This window comes from Pelobates fuscus, chromosome 4 (assembly GCF_036172605.1).
Source record: "Pelobates fuscus isolate aPelFus1 chromosome 4, aPelFus1.pri, whole genome shotgun sequence".
Classification (NCBI taxonomy): domain Eukaryota; kingdom Metazoa; phylum Chordata; class Amphibia; order Anura; family Pelobatidae; genus Pelobates; species Pelobates fuscus.
Genome location: NC_086320.1, coordinates 178,306,041 through 178,322,067, shown reverse-complemented (window position 1 = coordinate 178,322,067; position 16,027 = coordinate 178,306,041). Strand labels below are relative to the sequence as shown.

Below are 16,027 nucleotides of genomic sequence, written 5' to 3'. Positions count from 1 at the left end.
TATTTCCATTTTGCAATTATTCAAGACCTGCTGTTTTATCAGCTCCCAAGTCGGGGAGTCTGGAGTTTTCCAGAATCTTGCAAGAGTAGCTTTAGTTTCTATGAGAATATGGATTATTAATTATTTTTTATCCTTTGGAATTGTAGGCCAACCCAGATGTAATATCATAGAGCTACAAGTATAATCAAGGTCTACCTCTATTGCTTCCCTGCAGAATTTCGCTACCTTTTGCCATAATGGAGATATAATCGGGCATGACCACCATATATGAACATAATCTGCTCTCAATGAGGCGCATCGCCAGCAGAGATATTGAGATCCTGGATATATTTTTGTTAATTTAGCTGGAACGTAATGCCATCTATTGATAACTTTATAATGACTTTCCGTTAGGTTTAGGCAGTGCGAGGCTTTCATTACTGCTTTATTGGCCTTAAGCCATTCATTTCTCGTAATTGTAATTTGTAAGTCTCTTTCCCATGCTTTTAGGGCTGGGAATTCAGGGATTGACTTATATTTACTAGAAATTTTTAAGCTTTTGGAAACTAAATTTTTGTTATGTCTGGTGTTTATCAAATTTAGGAAAGTTTGTAATTCCTCAGGAATCTCAGTTATTCTATGTCTCATTAGGAAATGTTTTATCCTTAAATACGCAAAACTTTCTCTATAGGAAAGTGAAAAAACTTGTTTAATCTCCTCAAAAGGTCTAATTTGTTGCTGTTGGAATAGCTGGTCTATTCTATTAATACTTTTGCTTAACCATGGATCTAGATTTAAATCCTCAATTTTATTGGACAATACATGCAGGGGTAAATCAATAATAATTTTATCTTCAATTTTGAGTCTTTTTTTCCAGATTCTCCATTGACCCAATAAATTAGCTAGAATTAAACCCATATCATCTCTCTCATATTTATATATACTCCAAAATAAAGTGCTCAAATCCGGAACTGCCGCTTTCCTAGCCTCAATTTTTTCCCATGATTCACCCCTAGAGCTCTCTTTCATAGAGGAAATAACATGCGCCAATGAACAAGCTTCATATATGTCCGTAATATCAGGGACTCCCATCCCTCCCAACTTAGGCTTTAAATTCAAAATTTTTTTATTAACCCTGGGTTTTTTCCCCAGCCATATATATTTATCTAAAGCAGATTGAATCATCATGAGCCATGGTTTAGGCATTTTCAATGGTAACATACAGAATATATAACTCCATCTGGGAATCAGGTAAGACTTTACGATGTTAATTCTACCTGTCCATGATATCTCTGCTGTTCTCAAGTCCTTCAGTTGTTTATTAATTTGCATCATTAGAGGTAAAACGTTGTATTCCAAAATCCTAAAAGGATTACTGGAAATCTTAATGCCTTGGTCTTCTTTAACCCCTTAAGGACACATGACATGTGTGACTTGTCATGATTCCCTTTTATTCCAGAAGTTTGGTCCTTAAGGGGTTAAATACACATACAAAAATAAAATTTATAAGATAGGAAAAGTATTACCGGAAGCTCCTTTCGTACAGCGATACGTTTAATTAAGGAACGTGAACACGTATCCAGGTGATTTCACTTCCTGCATTGCCGTCAGGAAGGTTACGGACACGGAAAAAAGGCGCAAATACTTAATTTAAAAGAAGAACAGGATGAGAGAACCTGAGGACGAAACGCATAGGGCAGAGAGGAACTATCAAGCACGTGAACTCATTTTAATTTTTGTTTTTATTTTTGTGTTTTATTTGGCTGCTCTGTTTTTCGTTCCTGATCTGGAGGGATGGATCCCATTTACATTTCCAGTCTGGTTAAGAACTACATTGAGATATGCTGAATTGAACCATACATCTTGTGAGTGTAATGTAAATAAATCTTTGCAAATATTATTTTATTGATGCACTATGTATGTGTCTCTCTCTTAATCCCTTTTAAGGAAAAAAGAGAAGAAGATTGAACCCCTCTCATCTATACATTATTTATATGCCTGCAGCCAATGACTACTCTGTGAGTGCATTCTATTTAGCGCTTTTCCTGGTGCTTTTAATTCTACACCATTATTCGCTATTTCTTTTCCTATCTTATAGATTGTATTTTTGTATGTGGACTTAAGACCTTAACTGACATGACACGAACCACCTCTCCAACACCTTTACAAGCCTTTAAGTACAACCAAATCAGGAGTTATGTGGACACTCTTCCGAATGGGCGAGCTTGCGTACGAGACCCAAACTTCTTTGAAAACATTTGTATGACTTCAGACCCCTCGCATCATGGAGTATCTTTCCTATACTCCATGCTACAACTCTGAACCCGCGCTGGACACCCTAAATTTATAAGCAAATGGGAGACTCTACTGCACCGTAAGTTCAGTGATGCCGACTGGGAGAATATTTGCTACCTGACGCACCACTGCTCGGTCTTTAGCAAGACCCAGGACACTGCCTACAATCTCCTGACGACCTGGTATCGAACCTAGGAGGCCCTGCGGTCTATGTACCCAGGTCCTTCGGATTGGTGCTGGAGATGTGGTGAGGAGGCTGGTCCTCTTTATCACATCTGGTGGGAGTGTGGAAGCATTAGACCATTCTGGAAGGGAATCCAGGACATGCTATAACTCTTTACAGACGAGCCTCCCCTGTATGACCCAGCTTTCCTAGTGCTACACTCCACTAGGACCCCTAAGTCAGAATATAAATAATCAATCACAATCAGGATCCTAAACATTGCTAAACAAATCATTCCCCAATTTTGGAGGCAACCAATCACCCCTTCCCTAGGCCTGTGGTTCTCCCAGATAGAGAAGCTCAGGGCGGTGGAGGAATTACACATGACTGCTGTGGGGAATTCCGAGACCTATCTAGGCATATGGACACACTGGTTACTGACAACAGCCAAGACTCACAGGTTTAGGACCAGACTGACATAACTGACAAACGAAAGACCCGACCCCCTCCTCCCTTCTTTCCTAACCCCCACTTTCCCACTCTTCTATACCTTTTTCTCTGACCCCTGCCTTACCAGGATCTCTGGCACTGTGATATCATGGTTACTTTTCATGGCAACGCCTGCGGCACGGGCTCTGGTAGTCGGTGGATGCTCTGAAGGGGGCAGATCCAACCGGGTATGACAGGCAAGGACCGAGGTCTGTTTCCCCGGAGGGCGTCCTACCTGCTGCATGGGTCATGGGTTCAAAGAGCCTGAGGTTGGCGGTGGTATAAGACAGATGCTTCAGACATGAGACATGAATAAAATGTTCCAATGCATATTATTATATTCAAGATGGGCATCGCAACAGTTAGTGTTCTCTCTGCCTGCCCCTCTGGGTAATGGGGAACCTCGAGCCCCATAGTATAATCACTCTACAATACCCCCTTTATCAGATAATGAATCATAATCCTATTGTTGAGGACCTGTGTGTCCCACGGTACACCTGTTATGCCACACCGTTCCACAAAGAAATGGTTGCTATTCTGATCAATGGGGACATATGCGTCCTGCTTTGTAACACCATACTATACAAAGCAAAAGTTCCTGCTCCGGTCACTAGGGACCTGTGTGTCCCAATGTAAAAGTGCATTGCAATACCATAGTTGATAGTATGAAGTGTCGTATTCTGGTGAATGGGGACCTGCGAGTCCCAATGTATAAACGCTTTGATACACCCTCTTAGACAAAAAAGAAAAAATATTTTCCTGTTGATAGGGACCTGCGTGTCCAAAAGGTTTACATGCTTACAGAAATATCAATAAAAATATATTTACAAAAATAAATACATTTTAGTCATGTCAACTAAAATCTACTGGAGATTTAGTCGACTCAAACGAGACTAAAACTAAAATAATTCAGATGACTAAAATATGACTAAAACTAAAATGGCTTTTTAGTCAAAAGACAATGATTAAAACTAAATTGAAATTTGCCACCAAAATTAACACTGCCGGGAACACACCACAAGAATTTTAAGATGCTATAAACAGTAATCTAGCTATCAGTATTTTGCCTTAGTAAAAGCCATTCGGATATTTTCACATGCCCATTTTTCCTGCTTCCAACACATAAAATTCAAGAGCTCACTGTTCATGTGCTGCCTAATATATTCCACCCCACTGACAGGTGCCATTATAACGATATAATCAATGTTATTAACTTCACCTGCCAGTAGTTTTAATGCTGTGACTGATCAATGTACATAAACACACACACACACACACACACACACACACACACATTAGGCATTAGGTTGCTAGGACAGTTCCTTTCAAAAAATGGGGTACATTAGCTTTGCGGCAGGCTTAGGCAATGTATGATTGTATACTGTAACTAACAAGGCACTTCTTTTGTCTTGGTATGCTCTCCAAAAGTCTTTCACATTGCTGTTGGGTGACCTTATGCTACTTCTGGCACAAATATTCAAGCCGCTCGGTTTTGTTTGATGGTTTGTGACCATCAATCGTCCTCTTGATCACATTCAGATAATTTCAATGGGGTTCAGGTCTAGAGATTGGCCTGGTCATGACAGGATCTTAATCTGGTGGTCATGTGTCTGCACCTTGAATGACCTGGATGTATGGCATGGACCATTGTCCTACTGGAAAAAATAATCAATGGGGAACATAGTCAGAGAGGAAAGAAGGAAGATTTCCTTGTATGTGATTCAATTCAAAGATTAATCTGCCCAATTCCAGCCTTGCTGAAACACCCTGAGATCATCACTGATCCTACACCAAATTTCACAGTGGGTGCGAGAGATTGTGGCTCGTAGGCCTCTGCCTCATCATTAGTTGACAAGGTGTTGAGCAAAGCTGAAAATTGGACTCATCAGAGAATATAACCTTACTCCAGTCCTCTGTGGTCAAATCCTTATGGTCTAAATCCAAGCCTTAGCTTGTCTTTGCTTTTCACTCATGAAGGCCTTTTTTCTACCTTGGCACAACTCCAGAGCTGCTCCTATGAGCCTGTTTTGAACCGTTCTCGCCATGCACTTCACCCCAGCTGACATATTCCATTATTTTTGTAGAGGATTTGATCCCATGTGTTCAGTGACATTGGAATGAGTTGGCAGTCATCCCGGTCAGTCAAGAGTAGTTTTTACCCTCTGCCAGTTTGTATCTTTGTTGTCCCCAACGTTCGCTTCTTGACATTGTTGTTGAACTGCTATCTTTGAAAATTAATGATGGAAGCATTGGCATGGTCAATAAAAATATTTTTTTATTTCAATTACTTTTGAGGTACTACTAGGATTTTGTGATTCCCCTTCATAAAGTAGATTTTTCCCTTCATGAAGTTAAAGTTGTTTGAATTTAGTTCCAGTGGTGGAACTACCAATTCTGCCTACTGATCTCTAATTAGAACATTTGGTTGGAAGAGGTAGTACATTTTTAACTAGGCGAAGTAAATCACTTGCCAATATGCTCTCCCCTTATTATTTTAATTCTTCCATTGGATACATAGGCAAGGAAGCTACAAGCAGACTGAGATTTATGTGCTATGAACATACAGTTGTGAATTTCTTTACATCTACTGTGACAGGGAAGCAGTATATGATTATTACATTAAATGTTGCAGTAACTATGTAACATATGTAGTAACATGCGATGTATGCCAAATGCTATATTTTGGAAGGGCCGAGAGATCTCTTAAACACAGGATTCATGATTGAGTTACTAAATGTCCTGTAGGGAAACATTTTAGGATCAATGGGGTTAATTCTAAAAATTTCGCAGTTCAAGCAATTGAAACCCAGAGGAGACAGATTTAGTTTGTTAAGTAAGAGATAAGTTAATTAGATCTTTACTTTGGGCAGAAGAAAGCCATTAGGATTGAATAAAGAATGGAATGTCAGCTTTTATTTTGAGTGAAATTGTGTGTATATGGGTTAATGTTTAGTAGACTTCTTTATATACATGTTTGATAGGGTAATTATATTACAGAGTATATACAAAAACAATGTCACATATATTTCTCTTAAAATGGGAACACTTTTCCTTCTGTTTATCTTTCTCGAATAATACGGTTTGTTTTAATTCATAGTTTTTATCTTTTATTATGTTTATATGCTATTTGGTGAGGACTGGGTTAAATTTATTTTCCAACATCTGTAAGTACCTGACTTTTGGACACTCATTTGTTTATAGCAGGAGTCCAGATTGTCAGGTAAAAAAAAAAAAAGTGACTTATATTATTGTCACGACTACCAGTGTGGTCCAACACGCAAAACTATGTAATATCTACATAGACTATAGAAAATAGACAGACCGTAAACCGGTTCTTAGAATGGCCAGGTTAAAATGTTGAAAGACAGAGAATGGTCAAGGAAGCCAGAAATACACAAGATCGATAAGGAAAGCGAAGTCAGGGAAACCAGAGACAAGAGTAGTCAGGAATAGCCAAAGTCAAGATACCAGGAAGATGAAATAACAAGAACAAGGAAAAAACGCTCTCAGGAACAAGGAACTGAAACCACGACAGGGCAAAAGGCTAGGGAACTTCAGGGGTTTAAATATCCCTCCTTGTGCTGTGCTGTGATTGGTCAGAGCTTGGCCTCTGACCCAAGAACGTGCGTGTGCGTCAAACGCTCGTTCGCGTGACCCTTGGAGGCGGAGCTACATATGTCCACGACCTCGTGGTCGGCGCTATTTTGTTTGCTGCTTGTGGAGGGGATGGGCGGCCGGCGGGACGGCTCTCGGCTCGCTGCTGAACAGGTAAGTTCACTAACCTGTCAGCGTGGTCGCACCGATCAGGTGCGACCACGTGCAGTCAAGAGCCGTGACAATTATTGTATCTACGATTAAGTCCATGTATGGTGGATGAAATGAGTGGTAAGGCAGGTTTTTTTATTCTGATTAACTTTAAAAAATTGGTGCTCAAGGGAGCATGAATGTAATTTTACCACTCTGTGAATGGAATTTTGTTTTTGAATGTTGAAGTTTCATTAATGAAGGCCTTTTGTCTATCTTAACATGAATTGCCCTGCCCTTACAAGTCTGTTTCGAACCATCCTTGCCATGCACTTCACCCCAGCATTCAAATGGGTTGACTTTAATTGGAAAGTAGTTTTCATTGTCTGCTAGTGCTTTGTTGTCCCCTATGTCTGCTGCTTGACCTTGTTGTTATGAACTGCAGTCTTTGCATTTTTAAGGAAGGAAGCAACCCAACGCTCACTATATCCCTCTGCCAGTAAAGACCGAATTGAACTCTTATTTTCCTGACTCAAAAACTATTTTCAACTTTTTTTTTTTGTGGTCAATAATAAAAAAAAAATATTTCAATTACTTTTCAGGTACTACGAGCATTGTTTTGCCATCCAGCTGGTCCGATTGCAAGAGCATAGTGCTGATCTGCAGTAGCTTTTATATTTTTCATCTTTATATTAGATTTGATTCAGGTGATCGCCTAATCAGCACCTCTTTAAGTAGAACGAGGTGTGCCTGTGTTGATATGCAACATACATTGGAATGGAATACATGCAGAGATGATTATTTAAGAATAACATCTTTATTTTTGTACTAACTAAAATAAAAAGAAACAAACTATTTGATTGCTTAAATATATTTGTGAGTAGCTGTAGATTTTCTAACAATACAGATTTTTGTTTTGTAAAGTGGTTTTGTCACGGACCACATCACACTCAGGCAGGCATGTAACTTGCTTCAATTAGAGGAAGGGTTAGAAATCAGGATTTTTCTAGACCGAAAATAATAAGCAATCTGTGGGATTTAGGATATTGCATCACGGAAGCCATTGCACCGGCGGAACTTCAAGCACATGTCACAGGCCTATTTTTCTTCCTTTCTTTGGGCGGATGACTAATATAGTCATTGTTACCACAAAGGAGTAGTAATAGTTTGAGCGCAGGGCTAAATTGTATGTGTTTGTATTTGCTTTAATATTGCATAGCATTAAAGTGCTGCTGCGTACCCCACGTGCGTCATAATAAGGCTAGTATGTGTGTAGGGGTTCATGGAAAAATCACTTTCTGCTTCATTAGAGATCTTACCTGTTAGCTGAAAATAGCAAAGTGAGTTGTTAGTGTAGGACTCACCTAAGAGGTTTGGAGTGATAATAAACCTCCAGTTTTAAATGTACATAAAGATATGGCATAGTGCACAGGTAAGTTTTTTTTTTTTTTTTGTTGTTGTTGGGTAGATGTATACTGCAGCCATGGTGTAGTGGGAGTTTGAGCGCAGGACGTTTTTTTTTTAGTATTATTTATTTTTTTACTCTTGCACGGTCGCCAAGTTCCAAGTAGTTATGTCACATCAAAAATTGCTCTCATGCAGCAACATAGTAAAGACAAAACCTACAAATGGAATAAAGCACTGGAAGAGGTTACTATGTATGTTATTGAAACTTGATATGAGAGAAAATGTAACTATACAAAAAATGGCCAAAGTAAGGTATAACAATGTATAGGAACAGAGAAGGGGGTAGAAGGGGGTAACCCAAATAGTTTATATGTAAACAGGGAGGGGGGGGGGAGGGAAGAAAGAAGAATCTGTTCCTAGAGAAGAACAATTAAAAGTCCTTTATTATAAATTAATAATACAGGACTTTTAATTGTTCTTCTTTCTCCCCTCCCCCCCCCCCCCCCCCCCCGTTTACATGAGAGAAAAAGTGACTAATCCGGTAAAGATTAGGGAGGAATTAAAAAGCAGTCAATAAAGCCAAGGTCATATGCAATGAGACTGAACATGCAACAACTATAGCAATAGCTGGGCATCCCCTCAGGTTTTTATTGGGATAGAACATAAAAAGTGTCTTCTACAACAGTTTGGCATACTCAGCTCAGCTGTAGCTCTGCCCTAAAAGGGGATAAAACTGATTATATTCCTTTATTAGCAAGTCAGCAGTGTCAACCACCCAGCACTTCTGATATTATAGTGCAGATGTTTGGTATCAATTACTTAATCAGTGATATAAATGATGGCAAATACTTGGCAAAGAAATAATGTGATGTGGGTTAGAAGTAGTTCATGTAGAGGAATATGTTCGGACAATGTCATCTGCAAAAAAAATTGGGTTCATTCACTAAATGGTAAATTGCAATGAACTGAATATCAAACAACATGATTCAAGCTAAAATAGCAAGCTGTGACTACTGAAGAGTTGGAGAATTTTATAAATGCAGCAGCAGTTTTGGTCTAAATGTTGTGTTTTAGGGGAGAACCATTTAATTAGTCCAATGGAGGAATAGGCCCCCGAATCGCTTATGGTTTTGCTAATTGTGACAGGCTACTTCTGGAAAAATCAAAAGCTGAGAATTTCTAGGAAAGGAGCACAGATTGGCATTATATTCACTATGCTGATCTGTACCTTTTTATAATATTGCCCCAGCATTTCAGCAGTGATAATGTCCATGCCATCCGCCTCTCAGTAACCTGTTTGGTGCTTGTTCACTGCACAGTGAGTGAGATAGGGAATCAGAGTGCTAATCATAATAAAAACTAACAGGCATGATTATGAATGGCTAACCAATGGGAATTCATTCACAATTATGCCCTTTGTCTCATATTATCAGCCTTCAGATTCCCTCTCCAGGAAACTACAGCCACCACCACCAACACTTATGTTTGCTTAGAGATGCCTAGTTTTCCTCACTTTTTGACCTTGTTAATAAAGTGAATCCATCCTTCCCTGCCACTACAATTGCTGAGGCAGAGAAAGTGTAGGAAATGCTGACATTACTCGTATAGCACAAATGTAACAAAGTCATTGCATCAAGCTGATTGGATCTCAACAAGCTTCCTAAACAAAAGCTGGTTAAGATCTGCAGCAGACAAGAAGGACAAGCAGCTGAGAAGCAGCTAGTCTAAAGATTAAAGCATTAAAAATATATTTTGCTTTATAATTTCAAAAACCATGTCTCAGCACAAAAACAGACGCCAAACTGAAAAATCTGAAAACTCCAGTTTCTTTGGCGTTAAAACAGGCACGACTAAGCAAGCCATATTGCGGGAGGAAAGCCAAGATGGTGCCGACGCTGACCTACCCAGAACTCCATGGAAGCAGACATGCCGATTACTCAGGGAGTGCTACAATCCATGCTGAATGCCCTGTTGGCGAAGATTCAGCTAACCCTGCAGAATACCTTGCAGGAAATCTGCTCTGTGGTCCAGGATCTTGGCGCCGGAACAGCATCTATGGAAGACAAGATGTCCGATCACGCAAAGGCCCACAAAGACTGAGCCTCCCAGGTGGAAAGCCTCAAAGCACAGCTTGATGTGTATGACTCGAGGCTAGCTGATATGGAGGATAGAGGGCGACTGAATAATATCCAGCTGCGGTTCATCGCGGAAGCCATTGGACCGGCGGAACTTTAAGCACATGTCACAGGCCTATTCAAGGCCCTCCCCAACCTGATATGCCAACGGACATGCTGCTCATGGACCGCGTACACCGGGTCCAAAAGCCCACGTTTATACCGGCAGAGGCCCCGAGAGATACGCTGGTCAAGGCACCATTACTACCATATCAAAGATGCTATCCTGAGAGCAAGCAGAAATGCCAGAAACTTGCCAGCCCCATACACCGGCACTCTGATCTTCGTGGGCATTTCAGCCTTCACACTCAGGAAGAGATGGCCCTTCTCCAGTATCACAAGCCTGCTACACACATACCATCTGGTTTACCCCTGAGGATACCCGGTCAAGCTGCTGATCCACAGAAATGGCGGCGGCAATTGCCACAAATGAAGATAGCTCCAAGGTGCTGCAAGGCTGGGGTATGGAACTGCGTGAGAGCCTAGAAATCGACCTGCAAGCATGCAGACTTTCCCCAGAATGGAAGAGAGCCAGACAGCTGTAGAAATAACGTTCTAATAAAGTTCTGATTTCTATATTTAATATTTTATTTGTGCCTTGTTATATTGCAATATTGCTGCTGTTAGACTGCAATTTACTGGATGAAGCCCACAGCTAACAGTGAGATTTAAAGGGCCCAACGCAGCCAGATACATGTTGCCGTTAACACCTGGTGCTACCGTAGAGTTCGGGGAGATATGTATATAGTTGAAACACGATGCATTGAAAACTTTGCAGGACTAACAGATGCTCAGGTTGTGTCAGGATACAGAATGTGTGGGCACAGGATGTGTGGGCACAGGATGTGCCACACAATGAAATCCTCTTGCGAGAGGCTGGGGACCTGTCCCCATGTCACACAACTATATAGCTCCTAACAAGGACACTTTAGAGGCCAAGATAATATGGGACAATTACGTATCCCACCAAGGCACCACAGTAACTCACACTGACACATACGGCCCTTACTGGGAGACTTGCCAAGCAGGGGCAAACCACAAACATGCGCATAATACATGTGTACATATATAACAAAAACATTTTTATCACATATTGGAGCTGTGACAACCATGTGACCCAGTGCAGGAGAATCAAGGAGGCCTGCTCTGCCACAAGTTGGGAACATGCGAGCAGTACCTGGAACACTGCAGCTGACAATCACAACCCCACCCCCCCATTCTCTGCTCCCCGGGCAGCACATTGAGACGCAGCAGCCGATCGACGGGGCAGCTAAGCACCACCTCGGTGGAGTCTGCGATCACTGACAGCAAGCATGGGGAGTCTTGACCCACACATGGGACAGGTTAGATTAGTGGGAAGCACTATGGGTGCAAGGGTATCCAAATATATACGCCATTCACAGCAGCGAATATCCTAGGACAGGGTATGGGAAGGTGTCTTTCTAGATAGCCTAACACCATCATGGGGCATAGTGAGTTAGATAACTGTACCAACTGGAAAAGAACTGTAAAACAACTATGCAAAGTTACAAAAAAACATAGAAAATTCTGTAACAACTACAAGCGAGTATATTACGGTTACTGTGCTAATTCGATATGCTGTATACAATGTTGCTGCTAATCCCCTCCCCCTCTTTTTCATTCTGTACCCACACAAAACTTTAATAAAAATTGTCAAATTGAAAGAAAAAAAATATATCAGAGCAGCTTCACTGTGAAAAAAAATCGAGTAGAGAATGTAGTTAACAACATAATGATGCATTTAACAGTAAACATTGAACAAGTAGCCCCTAGAAGAGAGGACATTGAAATAAACCAATTCGGTAAATTTAAATGAGCATCTAAACTGGCCTAGCCTTTTCTTGGTTGATTAATCCAATTTGATCAAGCTATGTTATTGACATGAAGAATCTTGGATGCTACGATTTGAATGGAGTAATTGCTCTGTAGTTCCTCAAGAATATGGTTTTCAGAGAGATTTCTAGAGTGTCAACCTAAATGAATCTAATTCTGAGTGGCAGTGGAAAAAAGAATAGGGCATCAGCAAAACCATGCCAATAATGCTGACACACAAAGTTTTAATTTATATACCAACCAACCACCAAGAAACCCATGAAAGTATGATCTGTATTTGGGTGTGTACACATACATACAAATACACATACAGGGATTCCATCAGAAATCTTGGGGGCCCTTAAATAAATATTGGTTGGACCCCCTCAACTAGATACACACTCTTTGCCACACACACAGATATACACGCAAACTGTCATAGACATACTCTTTAGGAATACATTCATACACATTACACACCGTCACATACACAGATACACAATGTTGGAAATTCACAGATTCCCGTGGTCAGACACACATACAGCCTCAAACAAACACACAGTTGCACATGTACACATGGTCAAACACACAAAAATAGCCAGAGACTCAAGCACACTTTGTCAGACACACAGCAAGACATACTCAAACACAGTTAGATGCACACAAACAGTGAAATAGACACACATAATCAGATATAAAAACTCTCATACACATAGTTAGATACACACAATCTGTCAAACAGACAGATGGAATTATACAAATATATCCGGGGCCAACACAAACCATTGTGTGGAAATCTGGGTTCTCAACCCAGTCCTCAAGGACCCCTTACCAGTCCAGGATTCAGGGATTACCTGGGTGTGTCTAAGGTGTTTAGAGAAAAAAAAAAACACCTTATAATTTATATATCTATATGTGACATTGAATTAAAGCCCTTTTTGTCCTCTAAAGAAACGGTATATAGTATGTGTAGGTGCAATTAATGAAAGATGCAAAATGTGGTTGAACACAAATGGCAAATAATGCAAAAATTGCTTGTGTCTTTAAGGGTAGGTCCAGCTTCCGAAGCTGTGTCCTTAAGGGGTTAAATACTTAAATATTATTGTTAATGTAGTACCTTAGATTGAGTGTACATTTTTGTACCGATTGGCCAGCAAGCAAATGCAATCAAACCCACTGTAAGCACTGCTCGGTAGAAAAAACTAAGGACCTAAAACACAAAAAAATAGAGTAAATACAAATAAATTTAAATAAATGATAAAATTAAGAAATCATTTAACAAACATATTTATATAACTCACCATTAATTCAACTGCCAAGATGATAACAAGGAGAAAACCCATAGTTCTAGCCAGTGAAATGGAAAGCATGTAATCTACAAACTTGTTAAGTATCCAGACTCTGAAAGACAATAAGAAAATAAAAAATCATCTAAAATGAAAAAGTCATTTATTGCTCTAATCACCTCTGAACATCAGCTTTGGAGTAAGCAAACCACAGCAGATACATGAATGCGGGAAGCCAAGAGATTAAGTAGTTGATATATTACCACTTGGATCATTCTGGCCATGCTGCTCAGAAAAGTAATTTTAGAAGAAAATGAATGTATCTAAGTCTCAACTAGCAAAAGATTTGACAAACAAATGCACAATGAAAGACTATGTTACCTGTGATACATTACTGCAAGTGGTAAAACAAATGTTAATGCTTTGAATCAAACCTTAAGCACTGCCATGTATTATTAGGCCATTTAATAGAAAACGCAGCAGTTTTACAAGAATTGGCATGTCTTCTAAGCATCTTCTCAGCAAGATCAGCAGGCAGGACTGAGCTCAGCAGAAGTAGGCAGAGTTGGGCTTATGCCATGGAAAAAATACAATTACATAATAACTCATAGTGAATGCTGCTGTTCTCTATTACTTTTTTATAAGGTCAAAGGCACAACTCAAATGATAAACCAAGAACAGCTATTCACATAATTGATTTGTACTACCAGCTCACTCTGTAACTTATTTGTATTGTCTTATAATTAAAATACAACCACCACTGCTGACTGAAATACACTATTATCCAATCAACCAACAAACTGTAATTTAAAGGGACACTCCAGGCACCCAGACCACTTCTGCCCATTGGAGTGGTCTGGGTGCCAACTCCCACTACTCTTAACCTGCAAGTGTAATTATTGCAGTTTTTTATAAACTGCAATATTTACCTTGCAGGGTTAACCACCTCTAGTGGCTGTCTACTAGACAGCCACTAGAGGGCACTTCCTGGTTCCCAGCACAGGAAACCTGTGCTAGAGCATCTCTGGACGTCCTCACACTGTTTTCCTGGCACTGGAGCTTCCCTTTAAAGTTTTCTAAAATAAACACTGTAGTCACCAGAACTACAGATTGATGAAGTTGTTCTGGTGAATATAATCATTCCCTCCAGGCATTTTTATGAAAACACTGCCTTTTCAGATAAAAGTCTGTGTTTATTTTGTCACCTAGGGACCACTCCAGTGGCCGCTCCTCCGTTGCCTTCTGGAGGTGCTTCCTGGGGCAGTGTTGCCGTTCAGCTTCTCCACGCTCTGCATGGAGACGCTGAATTTTCCTCATAGAGATACATTGGCCATCTTGAGCCTGCAATTGAACCAACAATTATTGATGCTCCACTTACTCAACCCCTCCTAAATCCCCTAAATGCAAACTCTCTTCCCCAACATTTAAATCTTACTCCAACCTTCTCTTCCTTTTCATCCTACTGCTCCTAGCAGCTGGTGATGTCGCTCCAAACCCTGGTCCCTCCGCTACTAAGCCACCTGGTACGAACACCAGAAACCACAACAACCTAATACCCATTCCATGTCATTCTCGCTATAATTCCTCCTTTAAAGCTGCCCACTGGAATGCACGCTCTGTGTGCAGCACCTTCTAATCAACTTCCATCCATGACCTATTTATCTCACACTCCCTAAACCTACTTGCACTAACAGAAAGAGGACTTTCTCCCTCTGATACTGCTACACCTGCCTCACTATCCTTTGGTGGTCTTCACTTTACCCACAATCCAAGACAAGCAGAGAGTAAAGGTGGCGGTGTAGGTTTTCTCCTTTCACCCCACTGCTCCTTAAAAACTCTGCCCATCCCCCCTTCCCTCTGTTTCCCATCATTTGAAATTCATTCAATTCGCCTTTTCAAACCCTTCTCTGCTAGCATTGCCGTTATCTATCGTCCCCCTGGTTCCCCTCTCCTCTTCCTTGACCACTTTGCTGCCTGGCTAACCTACTTCCACTCTTCTAATATTCCATCCCTAATTCTTGGAGACTTCAATATTCCCATTAACCCACCTTTGACCTCAGCAGCCTCTAAACTACTACTTTCAATTGCTTCCTCCCTTGGTCTATTGCAGTGGGCTAATTCTCCCACCCATGTAGCTGGCAATACCCTCAACCTTATTTTCTCTGATGCATGTACAGTATCTAATATCTTCAACACTCTATTTCCTCTCTCTGATCAACACCTCTTATCGCTTGCTCTCGATTACCCCCTCACCCAAAAACCTCAGCCTAACCTCACTCAACTCAGGAGGAACCTTAATTCTATTGACCTCCAGCAGCTGTCATCTGAAACTGATTCACAACTGCTATCCATCCCTTCCCTCTCCTGTCCCTCACTGGCCATCTCCACATATAACACAACCCTCACCTCTGCCTTGAACGCTGCAGCCCAGCTCCAAACATGCACCTCAAGAAGGACACGCCCCCAACCTTGGCATACTAAATCAACACGCTGACTGCAGAGTTGCTCCCATTCTGCTGAACGCTTCTGGAGGAAGTCCCGCACCCAGGCAGACTATCTTCATTATAGATTTATATTGTGTTCATACAGCGTAGCCCTTGCCAAACAGTCATACTTTTCCTCTCATTAGTTCATGCTCACGCAATCCCAGGCGTCTC

The 16,027-nt window shown here is 40.7% G+C and overlaps 1 protein-coding gene across 2 annotated transcripts in view; it reads right to left on the bottom strand.

The window, feature by feature from the left end:
• Nucleotides 1-16,027, bottom strand: part of PIGN (phosphatidylinositol glycan anchor biosynthesis class N) — a 360,977-nt gene that overhangs the window by 192,803 nt on the left and 152,147 nt on the right. For both annotated transcript variants that reach the window (XM_063450558.1, XM_063450559.1), the window contains 2 exons: nucleotides 13,386-13,485; nucleotides 13,202-13,294 (listed from right to left, as the gene is read on the bottom strand). In XM_063450558.1, coding sequence (XP_063306628.1) covers nucleotides 13,202-13,294; nucleotides 13,386-13,485 — 193 coding nt within the window. The remainder of the gene's footprint in view (nucleotides 1-13,201; nucleotides 13,295-13,385; nucleotides 13,486-16,027) is intronic.